Source organism: Carassius auratus, chromosome 10, assembly GCF_003368295.1.
Source record: "Carassius auratus strain Wakin chromosome 10, ASM336829v1, whole genome shotgun sequence".
Classification (NCBI taxonomy): Eukaryota; Metazoa; Chordata; class Actinopteri; order Cypriniformes; family Cyprinidae; genus Carassius; species Carassius auratus.
The window spans coordinates 17,754,321-17,767,154 of NC_039252.1; the positions used below are offsets into that span (position 1 = coordinate 17,754,321).

The following is a 12,834-nucleotide window of genomic DNA, read 5'->3' on the forward strand; positions in this document are numbered from 1 at the left end:
AACGTTAAAAAGTAACATTCCCATCATCTTCGGGAAATTATAAAATGGAATGTTAATTCACATAAGAAAGGAAGGGTTTTAATTACTCATGTTTTTGTCAGCTGGGTCGCATTATAATTGATCCGTTGATCTGGTCAGTAACTAGAGACATTTACAGCAAACCTCCAGAAGAGTTCAGCAGAGCTCGAGTATAGAAGAGAGAGAGAGAGAGAGAGACTGCGAGAGAGAGAGAGAGAGAGAGAGAGAGAGAGAGAGAGAGAGAGAGAGACAAGTTCAGACCTCTCCGAAAACACGTGGAGATAGAACTGTTGCTTCATTCCAAATAAACAGATTATGATCCACAAATAAATGTAGCAAAAATGAAACATATTGACAAATACACGGAATGAGATCCACAAATAAATCGAACAAAGTTGTGGCTGTGACATAATTATATATTTGTGAATATGATTTTTATTAGCAGATCTCATTTGAGTTATTTTTCAGTTTATGAAACTGTGGATCTCAGTGTTTATTTATTTATTCTTTGTTATTATAATTGCATGTATTTTTGCATGCATGCATATTTAGCTATTCGCAATTAAGCAACGATTAGATATTAGAAGTTCTCAATGAACAACAGTTCTCTCAGTAACAGCAGCTAATAAAACCTGCTTTCAGAGATCAGACTTGTAATGATGTTCCCGAAACGTTAGCATATGAACTTTAATTATACGTCGTTCATGGAACGTTTCTGAAATATTTAGTTTGACGCTCCGTCACGTTCACATATGTTAGCAGAAATAAGTGTGTGTGTGTGTGTGTGTGTGTGTGTGTCGAGAGCAGGGCTGATCTCTCTCGTGTCATTCGTGGGTTCTCCTCTCAGATGATTCGTTCTTGTTCACGCAGTGTGTGTTTGATCGAGTTTCCCTCTTCTCTTCTAAACCAGGAAATGTTTGATGTCGAGCGGATGTTGAGTGTCTCAGTCTGTGTCTTCATCAGCAGCACGGGTGAGATCGAGCTCCATCAGTAATGGGGTGAGTCCAAAACTCCGTCTCATACACTTTAATCTCCAGACTCTTACACCTGATGACTGAAAGATCAGCTGTCGATGTAGTGTTTCTGAACAGAAGAAACTTCAGCTCATTTGTAGCAGTTTGGAGCTCACATCAGCGATCGCTGTCAGATCTTCCTCGCAGATGTTTCACTGTAACTCAAGAGACTGAGGATCTTTAGTTTGAGCTCAGATCAGAAGATCCTTCAGTTCTTCATCATCACAGTACAGAGCAGTTCAGGGACGAGAATCTGACTTAGAAAACTGATGGAACAGGCATAGAGATGTATTTAAGTGATGATCTCATGCGGATTCTCTCTAGAATTCACCAAACTGTGAGAGAGTTCCTCTTAATGATAATGAAACATTATTTCTGACTCAGTTTGGCTTTCATCTGCTTCCTGCTTCATTCTCCATCATTGAGGAAGTGAAGCAGCAAACTCACACTCGACTGAACTAGTTAGCTCTGTTCTTCCTGCTAGTTTACCATCTGATTGTGTGAAAGATGACTCTGAACACACACACACACACACACACATAATTATAATCTCTATTTTAAGTCTCTTTTATTTCTATAATGCTCTATACAGTACAGTTTGTGTCAAAGCAGCTTCACGGTGATAAACAGGAAAACAACAGTCAGTGTTGCCAAATTCATCAATTATGAAACATTCAACTTTTAACTGTTATATATAAATGTTCAGACAAAATGTTTATGGAACGGTCTTCCCTTATTAATATTTGTTCTTATGATATTTGCACTTGAAGAACATTCTAAGAAATGCTTTTTTGTAACCTAAAAATAACGACAATTTTACTGTTCTTATAATATGAAGAATTTTAGGAGGTGCTGTCAAACGATTAATCATACGAAATTAAAGTTTTAGTTTACGTAATAGATGTGTGTGTACTGTGAATATATAAATACACACACATAAAAAATATTTACATGCATATATTTATATTCATAAAATGTATATTACATATATCTGAAATATTGTACGTGTGTTATTATACATGCATAATAAATATAAACAGCACACACATATTATATAACACATAATGTTATTAATGGTGATTAATCAGTTGACCAGCACTAATTTGGGGTGAAAATAATGCATGTTGTGAGGAATGTCTAATCAGTGCAAGAAAACTAGACACGTTTAGTTTTACAACCTTCATTTTACTGTCTTCATTCAAGTCAATTCAGTTCATGTTTTATTCTCATCTGATAGTTTCAGTGCCATCAAATCAGTAATTATACCGAACATTAATATAAAAAGTCTTTTAAAGCCAGCTAAGCAAGCCGAAGGCAATCGCGTCAGAGAAGAAGAAGTCTGTAGCGTGTTTTTTTGGTCACTGTACCGTGGTAACACCAAAGGAAGGAAGTGTGTTAGATTACTTGAGTCTGGTGATGTTAAAGTGCCCTGATATTACCATCTGATCTGATCTGATCACACACACCTGGACCATACACATATTCTGAGGATGAAAATGTGAAGTGAGTTGATGTTGATGAGTTAGATGCAAATAAAAATGCAGGAAGTTTTCTTTTAGGGTTAGAGGTATTAATAACTAGCTATATATATATACTGTATATAAAAGAATAGAAGTGCACATCCTCATCTGTGTTTGAGTGTATGTGTTCAGTCAGGGTTTGTTCATCAGTTTTACAGTCAGTCATCAGACGCTTCCCTTTCACCTTTTCACGATCTCAGACAGAAATACACTGCTGATCTCTGATCTCCTTCATATGTTTGCATAAACTCTAATGAATAATCCGAGGCAGGGTTTAGGATTCATGAATCCAAGAGAAAGTCTGGAGCTAAAAGAGAACCTGCTCATTACTTTCACTCCAGTGTTGAGAGAAAACCTCCTGCGGTCAGCATCCTCACTTCTGATGTTATTTGAACGTTTTGAGAATGTTTTTTTTTTTTGTAACCTTTTAAAACATCGTGACAAGAAGACTGGATGCTTTTAAAACGTTGAGGAAACATTCGCTTTGATCAAGTTGTGGGAACGGTCAACTATAACTAATCACTTAAATTTGAGATTTATGCATCATATTTGTCTGAGATACAACTATTTGAAAATCTGGAATCTGAGGGAGCAATAACAACGAAATATTGAGAAAATCATCTTTAAAGTTGTTCAGATGAAGTTCTTAGCAATGCATATTACTAATCAAACATTAAGTTTTGATATATTTACAATAGGAGATTTACTAAATATCTTCATGAACATGATCTTTACTTAATATCCTGATGATTTTTGGCATAAAAGAGAAATGTATAATTGTAACTGTGAGAGAAGCGTGTCAGAGCGTTTCCTGTGATCTGGCTGTGATCTGGTGAGGGATGTGTGATGGTGACGCTCCTGGTTCAGTGTCTGATGGTCTTTCTGTCTTCTCACCTCAGATCAGAGCATCAGGTCAAAGCATGACTCAGTCCTCCATTCAGATGCACTTCTGCTCTTCTGCTTCCTCTTGCTGTCTCTTATTGCTCTCACTTCCACTTCTCAACACATTTAAAGCCTGCGTTCAGAACTTCATAATGTACAGTGACCCCAACAACAAACGAGTCTCGGTGTGTGTGAATCTTTGGTGACTCTGGGTCAGATGCTGGAGTGATTGTGGTGTTTGATTTGTTTGTAATGATCGGAGATGAAGCTGTTGTACTTGAGCGGAAGTCAAGTATTGTGTCACGTTGTTTAACTGAGAGTGTTGCACAGGAGGACAGACAATGTTTCCCACATCCTCTCTCACACACACACACACACACACACACACACACACACACACACACACACTCTTCTGCACAATATCAGTGTGTCGCAGCGCATGCGTGTGCTCAAAGCGTGTGTGATCAGTTTCTATATGTGTGAACATGCTGCTATTTCATGACAATCAGCTTCACACCTCAGATGCTGAAAGATTAAACTGTACAGTTGTTCTCATAAAAGCAAAAGTTTTTTTTTTAATCTCATTCGACATGTCAAATGACATTTTTTGTGCCTTTCATCAGTACTTTTGTCATTTTCCAAAGCATTCTTCATTGCATTCATTCATTATTTTATTTATTTATATTTGTTTAGTTAACAGGGAAATGGTATATTTAAAAAGATTCTGTAACAAAACATGTTATTATGGCATGTGGTTCACTTACAAACATGTAAGCAAGCAGTTAGAAAGCTTGTTATCCTTTTAAGATCATACATGTCCTCTCAATATAATTAAAACCCAAATGAACAGAGCGCTCACTGCTTGGTACAGCATCCGCAGTGACGGAGCAATCTGTGGAGAGTGTTTGAGGAGAAAGATGTAAGAAAACAGTAACAACAAAAGCAATCATCAAACAGTGAAAAATCTAACCTTTTGAATGATTCATGTCCCAGTGCATGATGGGAAAAACAGGATCATAACTTAGATATTTTCTTGTTTGCAATCCTTGCAAATATAACAATTTCAATGACTTGATACAAACTTTAATTTACTTTATTTCTTTAAATTCTTGCCTGAACTAAATTATTTAATGTTGAAATTACATCTAATTTTATGTAGTGTTTACTTCACTTGTTTCTGATTCCAAAAATAGCAGCTGTTTTGCTCTGTCACGTCACACTTTCTTTCTTTCTTTCTTTTTTTTTTTTTTTTTTTTTACGAAACATGACACATTTCATTTGTGTGGTGAAGAAGCCCCTTAATCAGCATGATTCCTGTCTGAATCTGAGCCAGATTACAACTATTTGCTCATATTTTCACGTGTATGATATTATTTGATGCTTTATCCTGATGTCATTGTCAGAATTACAGCTGGTGCAAAATATGAACCCGCTGATTTCAGCCACATCTGTGGGTACTTTTCTGTAGAAGCATATTTTATAAAGTTAAATGATATATTCTGAATATACTATAAATTATTTTTTATCATTTTAAAAAACTTTTGAATTTAACTCATTTTGTTATTTTGATGAGTATATGAAAAATCTTCATTCTTATTTTTACATTTTTCTTACTTATTTCCAAACTCCAAACTTCCATCAAATTAGGTATTATTAGGCCTTTCTTGCAGATCAGCAGAATTTTGTGTAAAATATTTTTTAAAGTGTTTTAGCTATTATAAGACCATTTTTAAGTGTTTAAAATGTTATCAGACAGCTTGAAGTGTTTATAGTCAGCGTTATCCAATAGTTTTTACATGTTTTAAGTGTTTTTTAACATTATCAGACAGTTTTACACAAGTGTTATCAGCCAATTTTAAGTGTTATTTTAAAGTAATTTTAAATGCTATAAGTCTGTTTTTAAGCATAATAAGATTGTTTTAAGTGTTTTTAATTGTTATCAGACAATTTTAAGTTTTAAATGTTATCAGACAGTTTGTGAGTGTTTTAATAAGTGTTATCAGATAGCTTTTTACAAGTGTATATTTAAGTATTATCATACAATTTTAAGTGTTTTTTTTAAAGCTTATCAGAAAGTTTTGAATGTTTTTAAGTGTTTTTAGCCTTATCAGACTGTTTTAAGTGTTATCAGACAATTTAGGTTTTTAAGTGTTTTATGAGTTTTAAGTAGTATCAGACCATTTATAAATGTTTTTAAGTGTAATCGGTTTTTAAGTGTTATTTTAAGTGTTATCAGACATTTATAAGTGTTATCAGACAGTTTTAAGTGTAATTTTAAGTGGTTTGTAAAAGTGTTTTCAGAGTTTTAGGTGTTTTTAAGCATTATCAGACAGTTTTTTAAGTGTTATCAGAGAGTTGTTTACTGTTTTTAAGAAGTATTTTTAGGTGTTTTTAAGTGCTACCAGACATTTTATGTTCTAAATGTTTTAAGCGTTATCAGTCAGTTTTTTTATATTTTTAAAATGTTATCAGACCGTGTTTTGATTGTTATTTTTAAGCATTATTTTAAGACTGTTTTAAAGTGTTTTAAGCTCTATCATACCGTTCTTAAGTGTTTTAAGTGTTATCAGACATCAGTTATCTGATGGTTTTTAAAAGTTAAGTGTTTTTAAGTATTATCTTGCTTTGCTTTTGTTCCCTCGTATTTGTTCTTGTTTTAATCATAAACTCACTTAATTGTATTCAGTTTCTCAGAAAACCAGACTTCTAAGACTTCCAGATCTTTTAAGCCACTGTGTATCTCCAGTAAATGCATCTTAATTAATGAAATCGTAAATATTCTTAAATACTGAGGAAGAGAATCACTGTGTGCCCTCTGTAACTAATGTGATCAGGTTGATTCTGTCGTGTTGTAATGTACGGAGTGAAGTCTCTGTTCAGTGTCTGATCTTCATGTCGTGTTTGCAGTGAACAAAGCATCTGTCAGGCGCGGGCCACCGTCATGTTGTACGATGACGGCAGTAAGCGCTGGTTACCGGCCGGTTCTGGTGCTCAGTCCATCAGCAGGGTTCACATCTTCCAGAACCCCAGTAACAACAGCTTCAGGGTGGTGGGACGCAAACAACAGGCCGATCAGCAGGTGACTCTGACTTATACCATTACAACCTGTGCTAAATGTGTGAGACGAGATTAGATAATGATCAGAAGTTTAGTGTGTGTGTGTGTGTGTGTGTGTGTGTGTAAAGGGTGTTGTCACTGCTGTTAATGTACGTGCTGGGCATCATGGGAAAGTGGCGTGTTATGTGCCGTCCCGGCAGCCACAGATCTCGGTGGTTTATCTCAGAGACGTTTCAGTCTCACAGCTTTTGAATTGTCTTTCGTTTCCTGTAAATCATGTCAGTGTGGCGCTTCACTGTCTTCTGCACAACACCACAAACACAGGACAATCAGTAGATTCAGACTCAGTGTCAGAGAGGAAAACATAATTATGAGAGTCTACATCCCTGCCGATGGTGCCAGAACTGTGAAAAAAAAATCTTAAAGATTTTTAAAATGTACAAAAATGTTTTTCATGAAACAATATGTATTTTTTATTTACTTGTCCTAATGTTTATTTATTTAGTTAGTTACATAGTCATTCATTCATTTCTCTCTCTAATTATTGAAGATTTTAATTAATTAATTAGATTCAATAATTAGAGCGAGAAATGAATGAACACACACACACACATACGGGAACTAGCGGCTCCTGTATGTGTGTGTGTGTGTGTGTGTGTGTGTGTGATGAAGATCTGATCCCGTCTGTCATCCGTGTGTCTCCTCAGGTGGTCATTAACTGTCCTCTGATCCGAGGGATCAAGTATAACCAGGCCACTCCCACGTTCCACCAGTGGCGGGACGCACGGCAGGTCTGGGGTCTGAACTTCGGCAGTAAAGAGGACGCGGCTCAGTTCGCCAGCGGCATGATGCACGCTCTGGACATGCTCAGCGGAGACGCCGGTGAGAGCCCTTTAGGGGGAAAAATGTGTTCTTAGGAGAAATATGTGCTATACAGTAATTCAGTGTGAGTGACATATCAACAAACCTTCAGAATACAGAGAGGAATAAAACTATGGAAGCTAAAGAATCTTTAAAGAATGGAAATGTACATATGCAAATAGACAACATTCAGTAAAATATAATATTAAATGTGTATTTATTAGAATGTTTGTTTTCCTCTAGTGGAAGCAAGCAGGCGACCAGTGCATGAAAACACACTGGTTTGTCTGTAGTGCCTCGCTGTAAAACATGTAAAAACTGCTTTATGTTTAGAGGTTTTGGCTTGTGTTCACAGGTGCACCTCTTCCTCCTCGACCGCCTCAGAACGGCCCGAGCGCTGAGGAGATAGAGCAGAAGAGGAGGTACAACCATCATCTTCATCATCTTCATTATCTTCATCATGACATGAAAATCAGCCTTGATTTACTTCATTCATTCTGCACAAATCAGTTTGCCTTCATTTCAACTTTGTGTTCATCTGTGAATCATGAAATATAAAATGTATCACAGTTTCCACAAAAATATTGTGCAGCACGACTGTGTTCAAGATTGATAATAATCAGAAATGTGTCTCTGTGGGATGTGTGTCTCAGACAGGAGCAGCAGGAGAGAGAGAGACAGGAGAGAGAGAGACAGGAGAGAGAGAGACAGGCGTCTGCTGCTCCGGCTCCGCCTCCTGGCCCTCCTCCCGCTCCTGGCCCCGCCTCTGCACCTCCTCCTCCCCCTGGACCTCCACCCGCTCCAGGACCCCCGCCTCCCCCACCACCACCACCTCCTTCAGGAGGAGGCCCGCCGGCCCCCCCACCCCCACCCTCAGGAGGAGGAGGAGGAGGAGGAGGAGGAGGGTTAGGAGGAGGTGATGGAGGTCTGGCCGGGGCGCTCGCTGGAGCAAAACTACGCAAAGTGGCCAGGGTCAGTCACATGATCATCTGATGATTAATGAGATGTATGTCTGTCTGAGCTTTCCTATGTTTGTAGTGCTTGATTGACAGGTGAGTAGGCGGTCCCTCACAGCTACAGATCTGATCAAGTGAACCAGCTAGCTGTTCAAGCTGTTCAATGAGGCAAAACAAACATTAAAATAAGCTAAAACAACTGAAAATCTAAACAGCTGTTTTTGTCTTTGGATAAGCAGGATTGATACGGCCTTTGAAAACCTGGATATATGTGACCCTGGTCAACAAAACCAGACATATTTTTGAAATTGAAATTTATTTATCATAATTTATATTCCATCAAAGCTGAATCTGAGGGTGCAAAAAAAATCTAAATATTGAAAAAATAAATAAATATCAAATATATCAAATATATATCCCAGTGACTTGCGACTACTTTTGTTCTCCAGGGTCACAAATATGGTAAGAAAATAAAACAAATATTAAATAAAATAAATAAATAAGCTAAAAGTTTAAGTACTAAAATCAATAAATAATTTATTTTAATTAAAACTAACTAAAATATTGTCATTATTAACTAACATTATAAAAAATATTGTTAACTGAAATAAAACAACATTTTTGATTCAAAAATAAATAAATTATAAATTATTTTAAAAATTAAAGCAATTTGTTTCCACAATCGGCCATGGATAATTGGCTATCGGTTACAGTATCGGTAGATATTATTTCAAATATTCAGTTGTCAGTTTTGGCAAATATCATCCTTGAAAATCGGCTATCGGTAACGTTATCGGTAGATATTATTTAGAAAATTCTGCTGTCTCTATCAGCAGATATCATTTTGGTTAAGCAGCTATAGTTAACGTTATCGGTAGATATTATTTTGAATATTTAGTTGTCAGTATTGGAATATATTCTTGATAATCGGCTATAGGTAATGTTATCGGTAGATATTATTTTGAAAATTCTGCTGTCTGTATCAGCAGATATCATTTTGGATAATCGGATGAGAAATTATGTAGTGAAGTAATGGTGCATCTCTAATATATGTATTTAATATATGTTTTAATAACATTTTAGTAAAATATTTTGTGTAAAATATGGTGTCTAATATTTATTCTAACCAATGAATTTGTATGACTTTCCCTGACTGTGTGTGTGTGTGTGTGTGTGTGTGTGTGTGTGTGCAGGACACTGACAGTGGAGCAGCAGCTCCTGCAGCGAGCGCCAGCTCAGGAGGTGGAGGAGGAGGAGGAGGAGGAGGTGGAGGACTGATGGGAGAAATGAGTGCAATTCTCGCTCGACGGTCAGTTTAAAGCCACTTCAATCATATGGTGTTTGCTCTGCAGTAGAAATATATACATACATACACACATTTAGATACACATATCAATAAATTTAGCCCGAAACTATTCGCTTAGACAGGAAGTAGCCATCTAAAAATCTCCTCCAGTTGCTCATGTGCCGTTTAGAGTCAATCTGAAACTGATGCTGCCTCAGCAACAATATATATTGCTACAGTGTGTGTGTGTGTGTGTGTGTGTGTGTGTGTGTGTGTGAATACAGCAGCTCTTCATCTTCATCTCTGTGTGTTACAGGAAAAAAGCTTCTGACGCTCCAGTGGTCAAGAAGGAAGAAACAAGTAGCGTGAGTCGTGTGAGTGTGTGAGAGAGAGAGAGAGAGAGAGAGAGAGAGAGAGAGAGTTGCGGAGTGTGTGAGAAAGAGTTGTGTGTGTGTGTGTGTGAGAGAGAGAGAGAGACTTGTGTGTGTGTGTGTGTGTGTGAGAGTTGTGTTTGTTTGTGTGTGTGTGAGTGATAGTTCATCTGATCTCTCTCTCTCTGTTCTCAGGCTGATTCTGTGAACAATGACTCCAGAGCTGCAGGTGAGAATCAAATCACTTCATCATCTCACTGCACTTCCTGTTTACAGTGAAGATTGTGACCTCAAAGTCTTCATGTTTCTCTTTTCAGACAAACCAGATGTGGTGAAGAAGCCCTGGGAGAAACCGTCGTCTGTGTCACGGTAAAAACAGGATCTCTGATGCTTCAATAAACCTCCTGTGTGATTCAGACGGGGGTGTTTGACTGTTACCTTTATATTTTCAGTTTTCATTTTCATTTTAGTTATGTGGTTATGTGCTTTTGTCATTTGTTTTATTTTTTCTAAATTTTAAATAGGTTGACTTTATTTTTTCTTTCAGTTTTAATTTGATTTCAGCCATCAATTGTAGTACTTAAACTTATTTAATTATTAATCTAATATTTGTTTTATTTCAGCTTTCTTTCATTTAACAATATTTTTAATAGTTTTAGTTTACAATAACTCATTTCAGTTGAGAAATTAGTTTTAGTTTTAGTTTTATTCAATTTATTATTTTAAGTTTGTAAACTTATTTCAGTTAAAATACTTACATTTTTAACATTTTTTATTTTATTGCAATTCACATGTTAATTTTATTTAATCTAGTGATTTTAGTATTTACATTTATTTAATTTAGTTTCCAAGTCAAAGATTTTAAAATATATATTTTAGTTTATTATTTTTTAATCCAGTATTTGTGATATTGTATTTTAGCTTGTAGTTAATTTTATTTGTATTTCAATTTTAGCTTTATTTAATTTTATTGCAATTTTAGTACATAAACTTATTTCAGGAGGTTGGCAATATTTTAATTTTTTTTTTAATATTTCAGCAGTTCGCAAACATGTTCTGGTAAATGATTTCTATAGTTTTGGTTAACGATAGCTGGTTTTGAACAGGGTGAATTCAGCTTCTAAGAGTCAGGACAAGAGCCCGGTGTCTCCCGCGACTGCGGCTCCATTGAACAGGTACGTCTCGCTTCGCTTCACTGAGTTCTGCTGTTGAGCGTCTGAAGATCGAGCGTAAGATCCGTGTGTTTGGCTTCTTCCTGCAGGACGAGACCCGGCAGCAGCATAGGAGACGCCACAGACATGGAGAAATTCAAACAGGTCAGCAACACCGACACACACACACACACACTTCCTCTAAAACACTCAGTGTTGGGGGTAATGCGTTACAAAAAACACAAGTTTTGTATTCCGATTAATTTTCAAAGTAACTAGTAAAGTAACACATTACTTTTTTAATTCAGAAGGAAATATCAGAGTTACTTTTTCAGATCAGTGACAGCAGTTACTTTGTGTCCATGTGTTGAGTGACAGCTCTGGTGTTGCCATGGAGACAGAGATCAGGAGTCAGCTCAGTGTTGAGTGTGAACATGATCTCACTGTAGATCTAGACTCAATATGAACATCTGTTTACTCAGAAACACATTCAGTGTTCCTCTAAATCAATAAAAACTGTGAAATACAAACTGAGAATATTATACAAACCTGCAATGATTAAATATGTTAAATAAGACAAATATCATTTATGTATTTAATTACATTTTATTAACCTTCTATGATCCAGTTCAATCATACCAATAATCAAAATTGGTGTTTGATGTGTTATTGCTGATCTTTCTTCTCCTGCGTTATATTCTTCATGTGATTAGTTTGAGCGGCGCCCTCTACTGTACAGACCTGAATTTACATTTCCTTCAGCCTGAGCCGCATTCACTTCACTTTTAGTGTGAACGGGCTTATACATTTCTAAAAGAAGATCTCTTTAAATTAAAAACAAACAAGTAAGCCCTGTCCAGATTTAAAGAGTAACTCAAATGTAAACTAACAAATTATTTACCATCAAAAGTTACAAAACAACATAATTAGTTAGTTGTATTTAGAGAGTAATGCAACATTGTAATGCATTACTCTTAAAAGTAACTTTCCCCAGCACTGAAAACACCCTCTCTGACCGCAGGACATCCTGGAGGAGATGCGCAAGGAGCTGCAGAAGGTGAAGGACGAGATCATCAGCGGTCAGTCGGGTTCCTCTGCTCCTCGTCACAGAAATACAGTGATGTGATCCCGCTCTGACACGCTGCGATTCTTGTGTTTCCTCCACAGCTCTGCTGGAAGAGATACAGAAGATCAATGTGTAGCTGCGCATCAGGAAGATCTGCACAAACCTCTGCGCAGAACCACGAACACAAGACGCTTCCTTCTCACGCTTCAAGATGCAAGAAACTCACTCCTGCACCCGACACCTTTGTCGTTTTACACCCGCTGCCTTTCACTTCTCTTTTTTTGTGAATATTAATGATGTCTTTTAATGTGTTTCTGATCCCCTGCTGTCTCTTGCATTTGTGTTTTAATCTCATCTGTTTACATGTATCTAGAGACGTGTGACTAGTTGTTTACGTCTGTAATGATCAGAATGCGAGGGATTCTGTGTAATTGCAGGTTATTTATCATGCACTGTTATGTAAACCGTGTTTGACCGGCAGGGGTTTTCAAACCAGGCCTTGAAAATATGAAAAAAATAGGTTCAATTAAATAAGCATAAATAATCTGAATGAATCTGAAATATGATTGAAATAAAATTATTTAAAAATAAATAATTTGATTAAGGTAAGAATATATATTTTTTTTATTTCTTTAAAAAACATTTGTATATAAC

At 36.4% G+C, this 12,834-nt stretch overlaps 1 protein-coding gene across 2 annotated transcripts; it reads left to right on the forward strand.

Moving 5' to 3' along the window:
- The first annotated feature begins 831 nt into the window (after positions 1-831).
- LOC113110126 (vasodilator-stimulated phosphoprotein-like) lies at positions 832-12,725 on the forward strand. Of its 2 annotated transcripts, none has more exons than XM_026274142.1 (13): positions 832-1,016; positions 6,341-6,512; positions 7,198-7,372; positions 7,707-7,773; positions 8,005-8,323; positions 9,501-9,616; positions 9,909-9,966; positions 10,159-10,192; positions 10,281-10,332; positions 11,070-11,138; positions 11,225-11,279; positions 12,136-12,193; positions 12,282-12,725. In XM_026274142.1, exons 1-13 carry the CDS (start codon positions 1,012-1,014, stop codon positions 12,314-12,316), a joined length of 1,215 nt encoding a protein of 404 aa, XP_026129927.1. In that variant the 5' UTR covers positions 832-1,011; the 3' UTR covers positions 12,317-12,725. The 2 variants fall into 2 exon arrangements, with proteins under 2 accessions (XP_026129927.1, XP_026129928.1); XM_026274143.1 differs by having other exon boundaries at positions 833-1,016; positions 9,909-9,957.
- The last annotated feature ends 109 nt before the right edge of the window (positions 12,726-12,834 follow it).

Coding starts and splice junctions, on each gene's coding strand:
- LOC113110126 (XM_026274142.1), top strand. Junction 7,373..7,706: donor CATGCTCAGCGGAGACGCCG/GTGAGAGCCCTT, acceptor TTGTGTTCACAG/GTGCACCTCTTCCTCCTCGA. Junction 11,280..12,135: donor ACATGGAGAAATTCAAACAG/GTCAGCAACACC, acceptor CTCTGACCGCAG/GACATCCTGGAGGAGATGCG.